General features: G+C 41.3%; 1 protein-coding gene across 1 annotated transcript in view; it reads right to left on the bottom strand.

Annotated features, from left to right (window-relative positions):
* The window catches only part of tbc1d8 (TBC1 domain family member 8), a 47,640-nt gene that overhangs the window by 25,912 nt on the left and 5,075 nt on the right, over window positions 1–16,653 (bottom strand). Inside the window, exons 2-5 of the mRNA XM_084084761.1 lie at window positions 10,663–10,773; window positions 9,427–9,545; window positions 8,376–8,604; window positions 7,708–7,948 (exon numbers count right to left, since the gene is read on the bottom strand). Of these exons, the coding sequence (XP_083940887.1) occupies window positions 7,708–7,948; window positions 8,376–8,604; window positions 9,427–9,545; window positions 10,663–10,773 (700 nt within the window). The remainder of the gene's footprint in view (window positions 1–7,707; window positions 7,949–8,375; window positions 8,605–9,426; window positions 9,546–10,662; window positions 10,774–16,653) is intronic.

The following is a 16,653-nucleotide window of genomic DNA, read 5'->3' as shown; positions in this document are numbered from 1 at the left end:
TTATTTCTGTAATTTTATGCCCTACTTAGTCATACTACAGTCTCACACAAAAGTAGCAAAAATAGCAGATCTACAAGCTCGCAACGAGCTTGTAGATCTGCTATTTTGTTTTAATTGTTTAACACATTGACGTCTATAGACGTCAATTCAAATCCAGCGCTTCACTGCCATTGACGTCTATAATTACGTTAGAGTTAGTTATCTTCCGCAACCGGTCAGTGACTCTCGAAGAAGAAAAAACCCGGAAATCACGTGATCAAAAAGAAAATCCAGCACGTCGTCCGGTCTAATGTCTGGTTTAACGTTATCAATGTGTTCAGCACTGATTTATTTTCCCAGATTGCATTTTTGGTGAAAACAAGCTATATTCAACTGCCGATAACTAAAGAACGGAAGATCGCAGATACAAATTATTTTTTTCCGGATGACAGAAGAGACCCTCGTCTTTCCCCCCAGACATCTGATGTTTACATCGTTATTGAAAAAAGAATTATGTGGGTCTCAAAACATTAGTGAAAACGCTGGCAGTGGCCGATTAATTCATTGATGAATTCACGGCAGTTAATGTGTTATAAGTGAAAGTGGTTAAGTCTGTCTGTGGGTTTTATAAATATTGAACAAATGAAAAGTATTTACAAGAGCTTGTGACTAAATAATAACTACACTGGATCCTGAAAAGTAACGGTTTTGGACGTGTGAGAGGTTTTTGCCTGACAATGATGAACTAAAAAAGGAATCTCACAACTGAGAGGTTTCGTTAGGCCAAGTCCCAATCTGCGATTTGCGAAACAGGGTGAAAGCAGCCCCCCACACACACAATATCTTAACAATTAGTACAAGATGTGAAATGATGACATTTTTGGTTTTAATCATTCTTATCATTCTTATCCTGTTCCTGCTGCCAACCAATCACAAATCATTGATTGAGGCCTTTAACCTTTGCTTTAACTATCGAGAGCAATAGAGTTTTATGGAAGATGCTTCCGAGCATGTATTCTATTGCTAGCTTGATCACTTCAAATACTGTTTAATCTTGAAGTAAAAAGTATCTACATTATTATTACTGTAGGGATTGGCTTTACCGAAAACATGGTGCAGCAGTGTTTAAGTCTAGCTGGCCTCTGTGGAAACCAAATGACTGAGAACTTTAATCCAGGGATGGTGTGTGTGTGTGTGTGTGTGTGTGTGTGTGTGTGTGTGTGTGTGTGTGTGTGTGTGTGAGAGAGAGAGAGAGTCTGACCTAGAAAGATATTTCGGTGGGAAGAATAAGCAGCTCCGGCTTGGGGGATTTTTTAAGCAAAAACTAGCTGACATATGCTCTGTTCACTCGCCATTCTAAAGCCTAAAGGGAGCCAGGGGGGGTAGGCGGTGGTTCTCACCCTGTGGGCCGGGGGCCCACTGGTGGGCCACGAGGATATTGCAAGTGGGCCCCAAAATAATTGGTAATGTAAATACAACATTCATCAAATGTTAAGTATGCATGTAAATAAAATGTCACGGCCAAGATTTCATTGTGATACCGATAAATAGTAACTTAAAGTATACTACGTTAGTAGTTCCATTGATCAAACAAAAGAAAGGCATGGGTTTCCGAGGCTACATTGATTGATCCAAGCCGGAACACAATTGATTTGAAAATAAAGAAAATGCCCACCCATCTGAGCACTTAACACGGCAGTCGATAGGCTCAGATGAGTGGGCCGTGATTTTTTTTTTTTTTTCAGAAAAGGTTGAGAACCACTGGGATATAACATACAGGTGTGTGTGTTATGTATGTTAAAAAATAAAAAATAAAAAAAATTATATATATATATATATATATATATATATATATATATATATATATGGAAAAACAAAAGTGAAACCACAACATAATATGAATTTAAAAAATCTGACATTTTGTTGCATGTTCCTGTAGATTCATCAGCATACATGTGAGAAACAACATTTGTGTGCCTCTAGGTTATGATCAGCAATGCACTGACCTATTTGACTGACAGCCAGAGTGCCGTTTCTGCTTGGAACTGATGGAGGTTATGCAGTCGGGCAGAAACCTTGTATCTCCATAATACTTTTTATGTTTTGTTTTCTTTCGTAAATGAATGCCGAGTGTTGCGCAAAAGTAGCACAAAATTGCTGATCTACAAGCTCACAACGCAATGCATTGTGAGTTCATGGATACACTGTATTTCAGACAACCATTAAAAGCTCAGCGTTGCGGTCCAGAGACTATTCTGGTCAATCATAAATAGGCCAGGCAGCTGTTTACTTCCTGTTATGGGGTTGAGGTATTTATTTACATTAAGTTACTAAGAATGGTGGTGGAGGAGGGGCACAAATGGCTCCCGTTTGGGTCAAGCCAGCTGAACTGGTATAATGTTTATACATGGGAGAGGTGGATTACTGACTCGCTGGACTCGGATGCAGTAAAGGCTAGGGCCGGGCTTTATGAACATGTGCTCCGTTTATCCGTTTCAGTTGAGTGAGAGGAGGACTCGTTCGTTTTTTGTCGTACGACGGTGTGGCGCGCCGAAAATAGCCGACCAACAAGCTCACAACACGTAGCGTGCAGTGGTTCCCAAACAATGGGCTGGGGACAATTTTTTGGGTCACGGAAAAATGCTTATGGGTTGTGAGTATTTTTTATTCTATTTTTTTTTTTACATTTCCTACCAAAATAATAATAAAAATAATATTTGAAAAGATAAAAAGAACTTAAAAAAAGTTAGAAAAAAACAATCCCCCCAAAAAAGGAAAAAAGGAAGTGAAAATAGGCAATATACAAGAGGGCATGTAGATCGGCCATTTTCATTATTTTTTAAATAGGGCTTTATGTATTTTAATAACATTTTTTAAGTTTGGGTCCCAGGGAGACCCTCAATTTTGCTTTTGGTCTTCAAGTTGTAACGTTTTAGAACCCCTGACATAGTGGACGCGTCGTTGTGATGTGAGCTTGTTGGTCTGCTATCTTCGGTGTGACACCGCCATACGGTGGAGCATAAATTAGTCATAACTATAAAACGATGTCGAAGCAAAGCGCCCTGCCCTCCCTCCATGACTGACAAACGTAACACAAAGACGGGAGAAAGATGAGTCAGGCAGACTAACAACAAGCAGACAGTTTACCTTTCACCTACAAAAAAATGCAACAAGGTGAATTTACAAGATACAAATCACCTACACACTCATGCACCCCCCCCCCCCCCCCCCCGACACACACACACACACACACACACACACACACACACACACACACACACACACACACACACACACACACACACACACACACACAGGGTATAATTTCCCACAGGATGCAACAGTGCCAACTGAAGTGCCTCCCAGCTGCTATGAAACAGACTGTGATTTATAGCGTACATACATTGTTACAGTCTATACACGTTTTATTTTTTTCGGGGTTTCTTCTCTTAATGCATACATTAGCACATTCTTTTTTTGTTTGCTTTCTTTTAATGTATATTTGCTATTTTTATCGTTTAAACGTTTATGTAATGCACTTTGAGCTTATGTATTGTATGTATTATTATGTATTACTGATTAATTACTGATTAACTGAGTACAATGGACCACAATCAATGGAAACAAGCCCCCTGGGGCTTTTTGTGTTATCCTTTTAGCATAACCTTTGACTGTACTACCTGTACTGTTAACAATCCTGCTAATAAAGTATGCAAACAATCATTGAATCAATCAAAGCTGCATGTGTTGTATGAATTATTACACACATACATAACATTATTATTATTATACAAATGTCAATGAACTTTTCCAATCGTCTCATCGCCTCAAATGGTTTCGGTTCACCATGGATGACAATTGTAAACAACATGTTGTGACTTGCCTCTGTGTCTCCGCTGTCTGGAAGCTGATTTTGCTCAATTCCAATTCACACACACAGCCCATTAGACATTATGCATAGAGTATACCGTTGCTGTCGGGCAGGAACCTATTATCGCCATATTCTAACTTTTTGTGTTTTTTTGTAAATTAACGCCCTACTTGATCATCCTACTGCGTCACACAAAAGTATCAAAAGTAGCAGATCTACACGCTCGAAACCAGCGCGAAGGGACACGTTTTGAGCTTGTCGATCTGCTACTTTTGCTATTTTTGAATTACAATCCTGAAAAGTTTTGGACATATGAGCTTTCCACCCGACAGAGACAATGTACCTGCTCACAGCTCATCATTCTTCTGTTGTATTCTCACAGTCAAACAGAAATCACAGCAGAAACAAAAACCCATTATGTACCCTATCTCATCTTCCAATCTCTCTCTCTGCAGTTCTACGTGCTGCTATCTATGTGGCCTATCCATTTTCACGGCGTGGTTCTGTAGAAGACTAGCAGTCTACAAGAGGTCTGCGTCTGTCCCCCTGTGTGTGTGTGTGTGTGTGTGTGTGTGTGTGTGTGTGTGTGTGTGTGTGTGTGTGTGTGTGTGTGTGTGTGTGTGTGTGTGTGTGTGTGTGTGTGTGTGTGTGTCCAGATCTCGTAAACCGCTGGATTAACCCAGGCCAAATCTCTAGTTTGTTTAATATTTTTGGAAATATTTAACTTTTATTTTATAATGGAAGCTTGTCTTAAGGACCACTTCACCTATTTTCAACCTCATCTTCATATAATTGGTCCTCACTCTACTTCTCATTGGTGGGATGTGGACAGTTCAGAAACCTACCTACCAATGACATCATCAATGGGGATTCCAAGGTAATACAACAACACCCTTTCTCTTGTTTGAAACTACCAAACCCTCCTTTGAGACAGATAAAGATAGATAGTAGATACCGGTAAGTAGATAAAGATGGTACCATCTTACAATGAGCATTAGTGAGGACCAATTACATGAAGATACGTTGAAGATGGGAGAAGTGCTCTTAACAGTCGTTGTCATTGTTGCAGTCTAAACTGCACATCACGCAGTATGCATTTAACTCTTCAGATTCCACAAGCACTTAAAAACCTTTATTGTCTCACAGAGACACTGTAATTGGACGCAGCATTCTACCCACGTTGTCCATTCATGTCCCGAGGGTGCTGTCTGCTGACACATCTTTATGACCTCATCACGGTCATGATACGTTGTGTGTTTGAACACTGTAGACGTCCCAGAGCAGTAGCTTTTAAACAAGAGCAGTGCAAACACACCTCGCCACGTGCGCGACATTATGACTCAATCATTTTCATGTCAGTGACCCCCAAATTCATATGTGTTTGGCCACGAAACTCCCATCTGAAAATATTTTGTGCCAGGGACCCCCATGAGAGAACATTTTTGAAAATCTTTCTCCGATTGTTCAAAATCTTTCCAATTGTTTTAAAAATAGCAGATCTACAAGCTCAAGCTTGTAGATCGGCTGTTTTCGCATGGCAAAAAAAGAAAAATGATTGGGCTAAATTTGTACATTTTGCTGGGGACCCACTGGAACTCCCTGAAGGACCCCCGGACCCCACTTTGAGAACCACTGATGTGGTGCATGCAATGGATACAATCATACATTTCCCTGAATTAACCATTTGAAGCCCATTCAATACTTTGGCGTACGATGGTGTACAACAATAGCCTACGAGCTCACAACGTGTTGTGATGCGACGTTTTGTGAGCTTGTAGATCTGCAATGTTAACTTAATTAATAATAATAATAATAATAATTTCAGAAAATAGGGACACCAGGTTGAAAGGGGTTAAAAAAAAAAACGGAGATCCAAATGGCAATATACTTTCCCACTCACGTTTAAAAGATAATGTCTCATCGTCTCAAATGGTTTCAGGACGCTATGTTGATACACACTTTTAAGAAACATGTTGTGACTTGCCTCCTTTGGTGTCTGGTAGCTGTTTTTGCTCAATTCCAAGAAACTACAAAAAGGATATACCGGTAGTACTTGTTACTACTTGGCTGTCATGTCTATTGTTTTCTGTCAGGCACTATTAAGAATTCTGACCCATAGCTCAGGATTTGTTGCTTATTTGTTGTTCATTCTCATCTCTTGAGACTAACTAGAGATATCTCATTTTCATATCATTCTGTGATAATTTGTTTCTGCTCTATTGCTCCTAAGGATCCCTTAGGAGCAATAGAGAGATGAAAAAGAGAGGACAAATCTTGTATCAACATCACAGTGGATTTTCAATGCTCACGTTAAAAACATTACCACCTAATGGCCGGCAATCAAAACAGTGCCGATTCCTCGCCTACAATGTCTCCCTCTCAGCTTTCCTACAGTCTAGCCTATCTCAAGGGACAAAATGCAAAGCGGAGTGGGCTGCACTCAGTCTTTGGCTGTAAAGCAGATCAGTTTCAGTGGGACACGTATGGACGAGAGGAGGAAATGGAACGGATGCCTTGTTCCACTTTCAGTGAGCATGGTGGATTTCAGAAGTACCTGGGTTAAGATCTCCCTTCGACATAAAATCAGAGTGTAATGCCTACAATAACCATGCATATTAACTACATTAACCATGCTATCCCTATATTGGGCATGTGATTATAGGCTCTATTGGTTTTTCATATTAAATTAAATTTCATATAAGATTTTAAATATTTTTCAATAAAAGCTTATCTATAAGCTCACAATGCGTCACAATGCAATATTGTGTGAGCTTCAAACATCCTAAGTATAAAATGGGGATTGAGTGGTTAAAACTAACTTTGTTCCCTGCCATTTCTCATCTCACGAGGAGAAAAGCAAGGAAATGTACTTCCCCCGGAAGCTGTCTTTTTTTACCAATCGCGACAGTTTTCATGCCTGGCGAATATAAACACAGCATTAACATAACTTCCTTTGGCTGTACTTCCGCTTAGACACTTTCAGAGGCCGTTCTCGTCCAGCATGCATAAATAGCAGTTAAACCCTACATACATAATTGACCGTGGTCCCCCAGGGCTCTGTAGTACTTGGTCCGCTACTTTTTTCCAACAACACCAATGTCTTTGGTGAAAATATGATATGATCTACAAGCTCACAACTATGACAGACGTCAACATTTAAACATACCCACCATCTTAGTGGTTCATTTCAATTTGAAAGTTTGAAGTTAAAGGACCATGGTGGTCAGGCATGTTTAGCCCACTGACTGTGACTCACAGTATATTTGACTATCATACTGACAGGCTGCTTTAAGAATTTTGTATTATTATTATTATCATTAGTTTTTTGAATACTTTAGTTTTTGAGGATTATCTGTCTTCTGATTCATGTATTATACTTATTGCTGTATTTGAATGACTCATTCTACCTGTTGAGAACTGCGTTATGTATTCTCGGCTACATTGAAAATGAGGGCTTGCCCCTCAACTGTACTCAAGAGTATAAATAAAGGTCATGATGATGACGATGATGACAAGGATTTCACAAAATGTTCTGTGGGTTGTTCGATTTTTGGGAGATGTTTGGGAGAGTGGGATCGTTTACAGTGATATATTTTTATCTCCTAGCACAAATCTCAGTGCAGGAACCTGCGATATATAAATACAAAATTGTCCTCTGAACGTCTATTCATCAAATTCTACTAAACTTGTGGGGACATTTGGCCCTCACAAGTACAGTAAAACAAGTACACACACACACACACACACACACACACACACACACACACACACACACACACACACACACACACACACACACACACACACACACACAGACACACACACACACACACACACACACACACACACACACAGACCTCTTAGTAATGCGGGTGGGTTGCTGCAGGATATAGTCCAGCTCCAGTCCTTCGCTTTCCAGCAGCCTTCGGAGGGCGATGTCAGCCAGCTGACCTATGACCCCGAAGGCCTCGTCCAGGTTCAGGAACATGGAGAAGTCCCTCTGACGCTGCCTGGTGCTGACCCGAACCATCTCTGTCATCAGGCCCGCCGATACGCGCTCCACGCGAGTCACCTCCGCCCAGGGGATCACGAACTTGACTGCAGGAAGAGAACGTACTTCATGTTTACATACATACTGTACTTTCACTGGCATACTGACCACGTAGTTGGCCAGAGCACATATTAACCACTTTCAACTTGGCGTCACTATTTTGGGCATGTGATTATGGGTGAAAATTGTTCAAATTTGTTTCATATATATAAAAAATATAACAAAGTACATAGGGCTTTAAACCTTCCAAATGTTCAAAATATTTCTAAAGTTGTAAGATCTACAAGATCACAGAGGGTTGTATGGGCTAAGTGAGCAATTGTCATTGAAACGAGTAGGCAGGTATTTTTGTGCCCTCTCTCTCTCCAGATATAATATAGCTCAATGTAAAGGTCAGCCTTATGCAGCTTGTAGTGTTTTTACCCTTCCGTAATTCTGTAAAATAAGCCTAGGGTCCATTTAATAGAGACGGACCTTCTTTGCCCAGCAGGAAGGAGTAGAAGGCCATGTGGTTGATACTGAGGTAGAGGAAGCCCTGGCGAGGCACGCGGCCCTTCCAGCAGCAGCACGAGTAGTGGGTGACCAGCTTCTCCGACGGCGGGAGGCCAAAGTGCCGCTCGAACTTCAGCAGCGCCTCGCGGAACTTTTCCGGGTCTTCCTCCTGGGCGGCCAGGCGCCCGCGGGCCTCTTCCGCTATCAGGCCCTTTTGAGGCGGGGTGCAGAAAACATGGGATGATGGGAGGAGACGAGAGAAGAGAGGAGGAGAGGAGACAGGATAAACAAGTGAAATTGGATCTGATGAAACAAAAAAAACAGGCAGCCAAATTGGAGCTCTATGAAATTGAAGCTGATAAATGATCTTTATGGAGTTCTCTCTCCTTATTGGATAGAACATGGTATCCCGAGTCCCGACCTGATTTTATTTTCCTGATTACTAAAAAGCTGGAGAGACGGGGAGCCCCCTGTTACTTAACACTCTATAGCAATGATTACAATAAAACTATAGAGCTTTAGTTTTTAAACATACCACCTGCACGCCCTTTAAGATTTGTTCATATTGTTTTGCTGTTACAGATGAATGTTTTACATCAAGTTAGCCACAATACAAATCCAACAACAGTGGTGATACTAAAGGTGTTAAAATAAAAGTTTATTGTTTAAAAGTTGAAGAGCTATATTCCAATAATAATCATTGCTATAGACAGTTTGCTCAGTAACAGGGTCTCTCCAGCGCTTAAGTAAACAGAAAATAAATGTTCAATGTTTTCAATGAACAAGCACTCTATATAGCAATGATTGCTGTTATTATAGAGCTAACACTTATTCTAACAATCTAATACCACTTAAACCACCTTTAACCACATGAACCCTAGCGTCTCTACTGTGTGAACATTCAGAAGTCATTTTGTGAGCTTGTAGATCGGCCATTTCTAGAGAAGATATTGGGTTTCTACACTGTAGACGAAGGAGGCGTGCGTCTAGTATTAGACCACCAAGAGTATAGGGTTTAAGTGGTTTAACATACTTTGACTTTGCCTTTGACGAAGCTGGCCACATCCTCCTTGTTCTCGAACACAGACAGAGAGTGGAGCAAGTTGTGTAGCAGCCAATCCCAATGCTTGTTCACTTCCTCTATGGCAGCCCCTGAGGGGAAAAACAACGACAACAACAGAGGACAGGATTTTTAACATTGTGCTTTAATAAGACCGGGAAAGCCTATATGCTGTTATACCTTTAAAACAAGGAAAGCATCTGTGTCATTTTAGATGTTGCGATATTATATAGCAACAGCAATTTCTTTTACATTTTTGAAAAAATCTGAAAACTTAGGGTAGGATTTAGAAAGTGTTCGGACGCAGGTCTAAATGTGTTATAGGGTATATCACTTTAAAACACTTCTGGGGTCATTTTATCGTCTAGTCTGGCTTTCGTGTGCATTGCTTGATTCAATAATATTTACATATTTGATATTCAGTTAATCAGAAATATTCCACTCCTATATTGTAGGAGCATTCGGCTTCAAGTGCTCAACGTGTTGTTTGTTATGCTTGTTTAACCTGTTCCAGTTCAATAATGCAGGTTTTATACCTCTGTCTACATCCGTCTAACTTGCTTCTTTCCTTACTAACTTTTCTGCTCAGTTACGTCCTGCCGTTACTGCTTTTTGCCTTAATTACTGTATGTCCTTTCTTTAAGGTTTTGTGCTTAGTCTGTACACATGTTTTCAAAGACACCTGTGCTGATGTTTTTTTTCTTTTTTAAGTCATCTATATTCAACCTCTTTCAAACTGGGGTCTCTATTTATTTATGTTTTAAAAAAAAATACACTGTAGCAGATCTACAAGCTCACAATGCGTCGCATCATCACAATGGGTTTATATAGGAGGGGGCGTGTCTGATCAAATCAATATCAAATATCTAAATATTGAACCTGGGTTGCACACAGAGTAGACGTTAAATTGACTCCAGAAGTGTTTTAAAGTGAAATATCCCATTAACTAGTGCATTGGTTCTCAAAGTGGGGTTCGGGGACCCCCAGGGGTCCTTAGGGGGATACCAGGGGGTCCCCAGGAAAATGTGTTAATATAGTGTCACAATGATTTTAACACTTAAACCATATTTTATACTTTGGCAGATCTACAAGCTCATAGCGCGTCACTTCGTGCCGCGCTATGAGCTTGTAGATCTGCTATTTTAGAAAAAGGAGAGGAACTACAGTATGCAAAACAAAAACAGAACAGATGTTTTGAGTCAGCCTCACCGCTAGCGATGACCCAGCTAATCTGGGAGCCAGGAACCTGGAGGAGGATTCGGAAGGGCGTGACCCTGGCGTTGGAGTCCAGCACCGTGTCCAGCGCGCCCACCAGGAGACCTGAACGCAACAGGACAAAACACAATGGCAGGAGCCTGCTGTCACATCTTCTAAAAGCCAGTGGCTCTCATCGTGGGGGTCCTTGTGAAATTACAGATCTGTAACTCTGAGAGTTACAGATCAGAGTTAAAATAACACATTTTACATTTTAGATTTGGGTGTCACAAGACTTATAAAACTGAGCGGTTCTTGAAATTAAAAAAGGTTGAGAATCACTGTTCTAAACATGTACTTTATATGGATGGCCACACACAAGCAGCAAGCAACACAATAGGTGCATTTGCATACAATGAGCTCACTAATGGAGCTTTTCCCCTGCATGGAACTGGCTTGACTCGACTCTCCTTTTTTGGTTTTCCTTCTTTTTTTTTTACCTTTATTTACCCAGGGGAGGTTCGCTGAGCATGAATGCTCTTTTTCAGCAACGCCCTGCTTCGCTCTCACACAGACACACAGACACAGACACACACACACACTTAAACCTTGGAGCTGACCAGTACAACCACAGTCTTATACGGTTGGCCACTGAGCATCTCCACAGGAGCAATAGCGGGTTCTATGACTTCTGTGTTGGCCCACCCAGATTTTTTTTTTCCTGCCGGTCTGCGGGACCGAACCGGAGCGCTATTGGTCACAAACGGCCTCCTCAATTTTCCATTAGGCATTAAGTATCTGCTACTTTTCATGCCGTGGCACAATAGGGGCTGAGCCTTCCAGAAGTCGCATCACGCACATTTTGTAGGCCACTGTTGTACAACAGAGAATAACATAGGGCTTAAAGTGACACTATGTAACGTTTTTTAAATGAATAAAATGTAATTCTGTCCAATCTGTATGGTAGAGTATGTTAATACAATATAACTTTACAATATAACAATTGAGGTGGTTGTATTTTGTCTCCCTGCTCTTCTATGGAGACATTTAGATCGTGTCAAAGGTCATGTCCCGCCTAGACACAGGATCTGACACGAATTCTGACCTGATGGTCAAGATTCAATGTATCCCCTGAGCAAGCAGGCGGGCTCTATTAGCTCAATGGTATAGATTTCAGCACAGGAAACTGGGTTCAAATCCGGGGTAGAAGAGGAAAGTTACATAGTGCAGCTTTAAGTGGTTAATCGGACTAATTGATTTAGTCCATTATAAAAGATCTACTCGATTCATTGACCCTGCTTCTCAATCAATCAATTAACCTACACGAGAAAGATTACGTTATATTTTCGGTTATTTTGCCCATCCCTAAAAGGCATTGCACTCAAGCTCATAATAGTCGAGCTGTCTCACAAATGCAAAATGTGAAACTAACTAACTCACTGAGTGCAGATGGAGTCATCTTGAGACACAAAATCAATAGCGTTCACATGTAGCCACAACACTGGAGTCTATTATTATCATCAGCCCTCTGACAGAGCACAGACATTTCACAGCCTGATGTTAGAGAGGAAAGTCAAGGGGTTCAGCTTCTTGGAACTGGGAGACCGGAGACTTATCAGAGTCTGGTCCGAGTTTATTTTCCGTCATGCCAATTATGACTGATGTGCAAGATGAATCATCTCTTTTAATTATAAATCTAAAATCATCAGCACAGCACGTACAGTGTGGTTATTGACCGGGGTCCCCCAGGGTTCTATACTAGGCCCTCTATTTTTTCCCCTCTATACCAAACCTCCGAAATAAAAAAAATAAAAAATCAGCGAAAAATGCTGATTTACAAGCTCACAACGCGTCGCCAAGCGACGCGTTGTGAGCTTGTATCATACAAGCTTGTATCAGCTTGTATCAGCTTGTATCAGCTATTTTTGCCCCCCGGAATAGGGACACTAGAGTTTGTGAGGTTCGTAAAGCACTTCAGATCATTCACTGTATACCTATCAGCGATTCCGACAGACTGTCGATGATCCATCTCCAGGAAAATAGAGATTCATTACCAGCTCTGTGGCTGCGACAATCCTAGTCTAGGGAATAATGCATTGCGACAAACCCGTTTTCTTTTTATAGATTTGCATGATTTTACAATGAATTATTTTTCTTAAGACATGATTTTTAAGGCATGATTTTAGACATTTTCAACTTGACATGTGGCGCAAATCAATAAATAATCTAAATCACAATGAATAACAGAACCATTGTAGAGGGAACTACCAACAGATTAAACAGGGCATCAGACAGGGCAGATATAGAGAAAAGGGAGGGGTGATTTTCTCTGACTAATCTAGCAGAGTCTCATTTAAAAACAGCAGCTAGTTAATGTGAAATTGGGCATAAAAAAATAAATAAAACTCCAGACACAAATTTAGGAGAAATTCTCAATAGCATCAGGCATGTGGATTGGACGACTAAAGAGAAGAGTTGGTTTTATGTTTACCAAACACTACGAGGAATCTACCCAAAGATATCGTGCTTTCTTGTTAGGACCCTCAGCAAAATGCAACCTAGACACAGATGTTCAGAAGAGCAACCCTCAGGGGAGCCAATATCTCAGACATGAACAAATGGAAACGGTCCAACCATGCACACAAAGACAATGGGCACACGTGCGCAAAAGCCGCGCATGCAAACCCACACCTCTGTAAATCTCATTAACCCATTCAATCCGCATCTGAAAATCTAAAAAATCTTGAACATTTTGTGCAAATCTTTGAATACATATATTTTTTGAAACACAGCTCAAAGTCCTTGCTTCTAACAAAATATTTTACAAATGTTCGCTTTAAAAACATATATATTCAACTATTTGCACACATTTGCATGATTTTTCATGATTTTGCATGAAATAGCAGATCTACAAGGTCATAGCGCGGCACTCGATTAGCTTCTATATCTGCTATTTTTGAATAGCCAAAGAAATCTTAAAATGACACAGATGCGTTCCTTCCTTGTCTTCTGAATGGGTTAAAACTCCCTTCCCACAGCCCGGTCTCATCATGCTTGCCTTTATGTCTTTCAACCGCAACTAATAAGCGTCACACTTTTCCACTTGAGCAAAAAACTTGCAGCACACTCATCCCCGTTGTTCACTAATCCTAAATATGTCCTCTGTGGAGACTCACACTGTCCCGCCATGTCCATTATTAACAGACGGTAGCATTTCAAGAAGCATGTAGTAGAAACAGGCGTCTTATTTTCTTCAAGAGAGATTCACCTGGGACGGTCACGGCAGTGGCTTAGTTAGGAGACAGAGTGGCCGCTTGGGAAAGCGGAAGGTTACCGGTTCGATGCCCGGCTCCCCACTGGGTCACTGTCCTTGAGCAAGACACTGAACCCATTAGTGCATGTGTAAAACACATGACTGAAAGTCTAGTCTATACACACCCGAGGCATTTTTTTGCACGGCCCAGAAACTTTTGAACTGCTGTTTATATCATGAGTACATGATACAGTAGAAGTTAGAACATGAATTTGTATTTGTTTTTTAGAGCATTGGTTCTCAAAGTGGGGTCCGGGGACCCCCAGGGGTCCTTGGGGGGTACCAGGGAGTCCCCAACAAAATGTGTTAATAAAGCGTCACAATCATTTTAATCCCTTTATGAATCTTTTATACTTTTGACAATTTTTTTTTAATCTTGAAAATGTGTGCAAATCTTTACATCTTTTTTTTAAAAAGGCGAACATTTTTAACACAAATCTTTGCTTCTGGGGGGTTCCTGGCACAACATATTTTCGGGTGGGGGTCCGCGGCCACATACAGTACATATCAATTTGGGGCTTGTTGACACAAAAAAAGTGTGAGAACCACTGTTTTAGAGTAACTAATAATGTTTTTACCTCTTTCTCACCAGTTTAGTAGTGGTTATGCCAACTGATTCCTCCCCACACACATTTCTGTGTGTTGTCAGGGAGAATGTAGAGCCTCCGTCCCGCCCAACACTCCCTGCTGACAGGTGCTGCCCCAGCCTGTAGGGAGGTACGTACGTGTCTATGTGTAGTGATAAAGATCACCCTCCTTCCCACCCGGCTTCCCTCCCCCAAACGCGGGCCAATTATGTTCGTAAAGACGCTCCACAAACAGTGGATTCCAACCCCTAGACTCCATGGTGGTGGGCAGGTTTAAACACTGTGCCACCCGAGCAGAACATGAATGTTACACTGCATCATTTTTTTAAATTCGGAACGAGGTTGATTCTTCTGAGCTTTACACAATCAACCCGTATGAATGGAGCATGCAAAATATTCGCCTGCAACTATTTCACATCATCCTATCATTCTATTCATCACGCCCCCGTGTTGTAAAGGCCTGGAGTCAGATCACTATCTAGCTGTGTTTACAAGCATTCCCGTTTCCACCTTTCCACACAATGCACAAGCACACCAACACATGGGCATGTGCAACCGTGCACACACACACACACACACACACACACACACACACACACACACACACACACACACACACACACACACACACACACACACACACACACACACACACACACACACACACACACACACACACACACACACACACAGTATGTTTGTATTACTATACTTGTGAGGACATCCATATTTTAGGACACCAATTTAATCAATGCCCTTTTCACAATTTTTACCATAAGCTACTGTAAATCTGAAAAATTGCAGATCTACAAGCTTGTAGATCGGCTATTTTTCGGTGCACGACACCAGCGTGAAACTAAGTATAATCAAGCCGAATGCTAACTCTAAACCTAACCTCTAAATGTCTAATCCTAACCTGAATCATTTCCTAATTGTAAGCCTAATGGAAACATCTTTTCAGATCTACAAGCTCGCGGCAGATCTACAAGCTCATAGTGCGGCACAGATCTGCTATTAGATCTGCTATTTCTAAAATCGTGAAAATGTGTGCAAATCTTTGAATCTTGTTTAAAGCGAACATTTGTAACTCAAATCTTTGCTTCTGGGGGGGGTCCCCGGAACAAAATATTGTGAGATGGGGGTCCGCGGCCAAATTACATATCATTTTGACATGAAAAAGTTTGAGAACCACCGTCTTATTGCACATAAAAGACGGTTCTGGCCCGCAGCCTGTTCCAAAAACCACATCTGAAGTCTGCCAACCCAACAACACAAAGCTCCCCGTGTCTCCCACACTGCAAACCACTCCACCACACAGTACCATAAACTATCCAGAAAGGCAGTCTTTAGAAATCATTGTGCTCTCTACTACCTTACAGTCACATTGTTGGGGCTATCACTGTGGAGATGTTGACACTAAATCTGCCCCCCCCCCCCCCCCCCCCCATCATTGTGCTCTCTACCTTACAGCAGTGGTTCTCAAACTTTTTCATGTCAAGGACCCCCAAAATTAGGCCACGGACCCCCATCTCAAAACATGTTGTGCCAGGGACACCCAGAATAGAAGATTTGTGTTAAAAAATTCAAATGTATTCCAAATTTTGAATTTGAGATATTTCAACTAATTTCTTGTATATATCTGCCATTTTTGAAAAGTATAAAATAAAATGGTGCATTTATATAGCGCTTTTATCCAAAGCACTTTACATTGATTGTGCCATTAACCCATTCACATACACATTCATACACCGATGGTGGAGGAAACCATGCAAGGCACCAACTTGCTCATCGGGAGCAATTAGGGGTTCAGCGTCTTGCTAAAGGACACTTCGACACTAACTCTGGGGGAGCGCCCCAGCCCGGGATCGAACTGGGAACCTTGCGGTTTTCCAGTTCACTCTACCCGGCCACTCTACCCCTGAGGCACTGCCGCCCCAAATAATAGTTAAAGTGGTTAAAATATTGACGCTATATTAACTACTTTTGTTGGAGACCCCCATGTACCCCCCCAAAGACCCCTGGGGGTCCCCGGCCCCCACTTTGAGAACCAATGCCTTATAGTCACATTGTTGGGGCTATCACTGTGGAGATGTTGACACTAAATCT

The sequence above is a fragment of the Gymnoscopelus microlampas genome (assembly GCF_963454915.1).
Source record: "Gymnoscopelus microlampas genome assembly, chromosome: 17".
NCBI classification, from domain to species: domain Eukaryota; kingdom Metazoa; phylum Chordata; class Actinopteri; order Myctophiformes; family Myctophidae; genus Gymnoscopelus; species Gymnoscopelus microlampas.
Note: the sequence above shows the minus strand (reverse complement) of the source record. Positions and strands in the feature narration are given on the sequence as shown.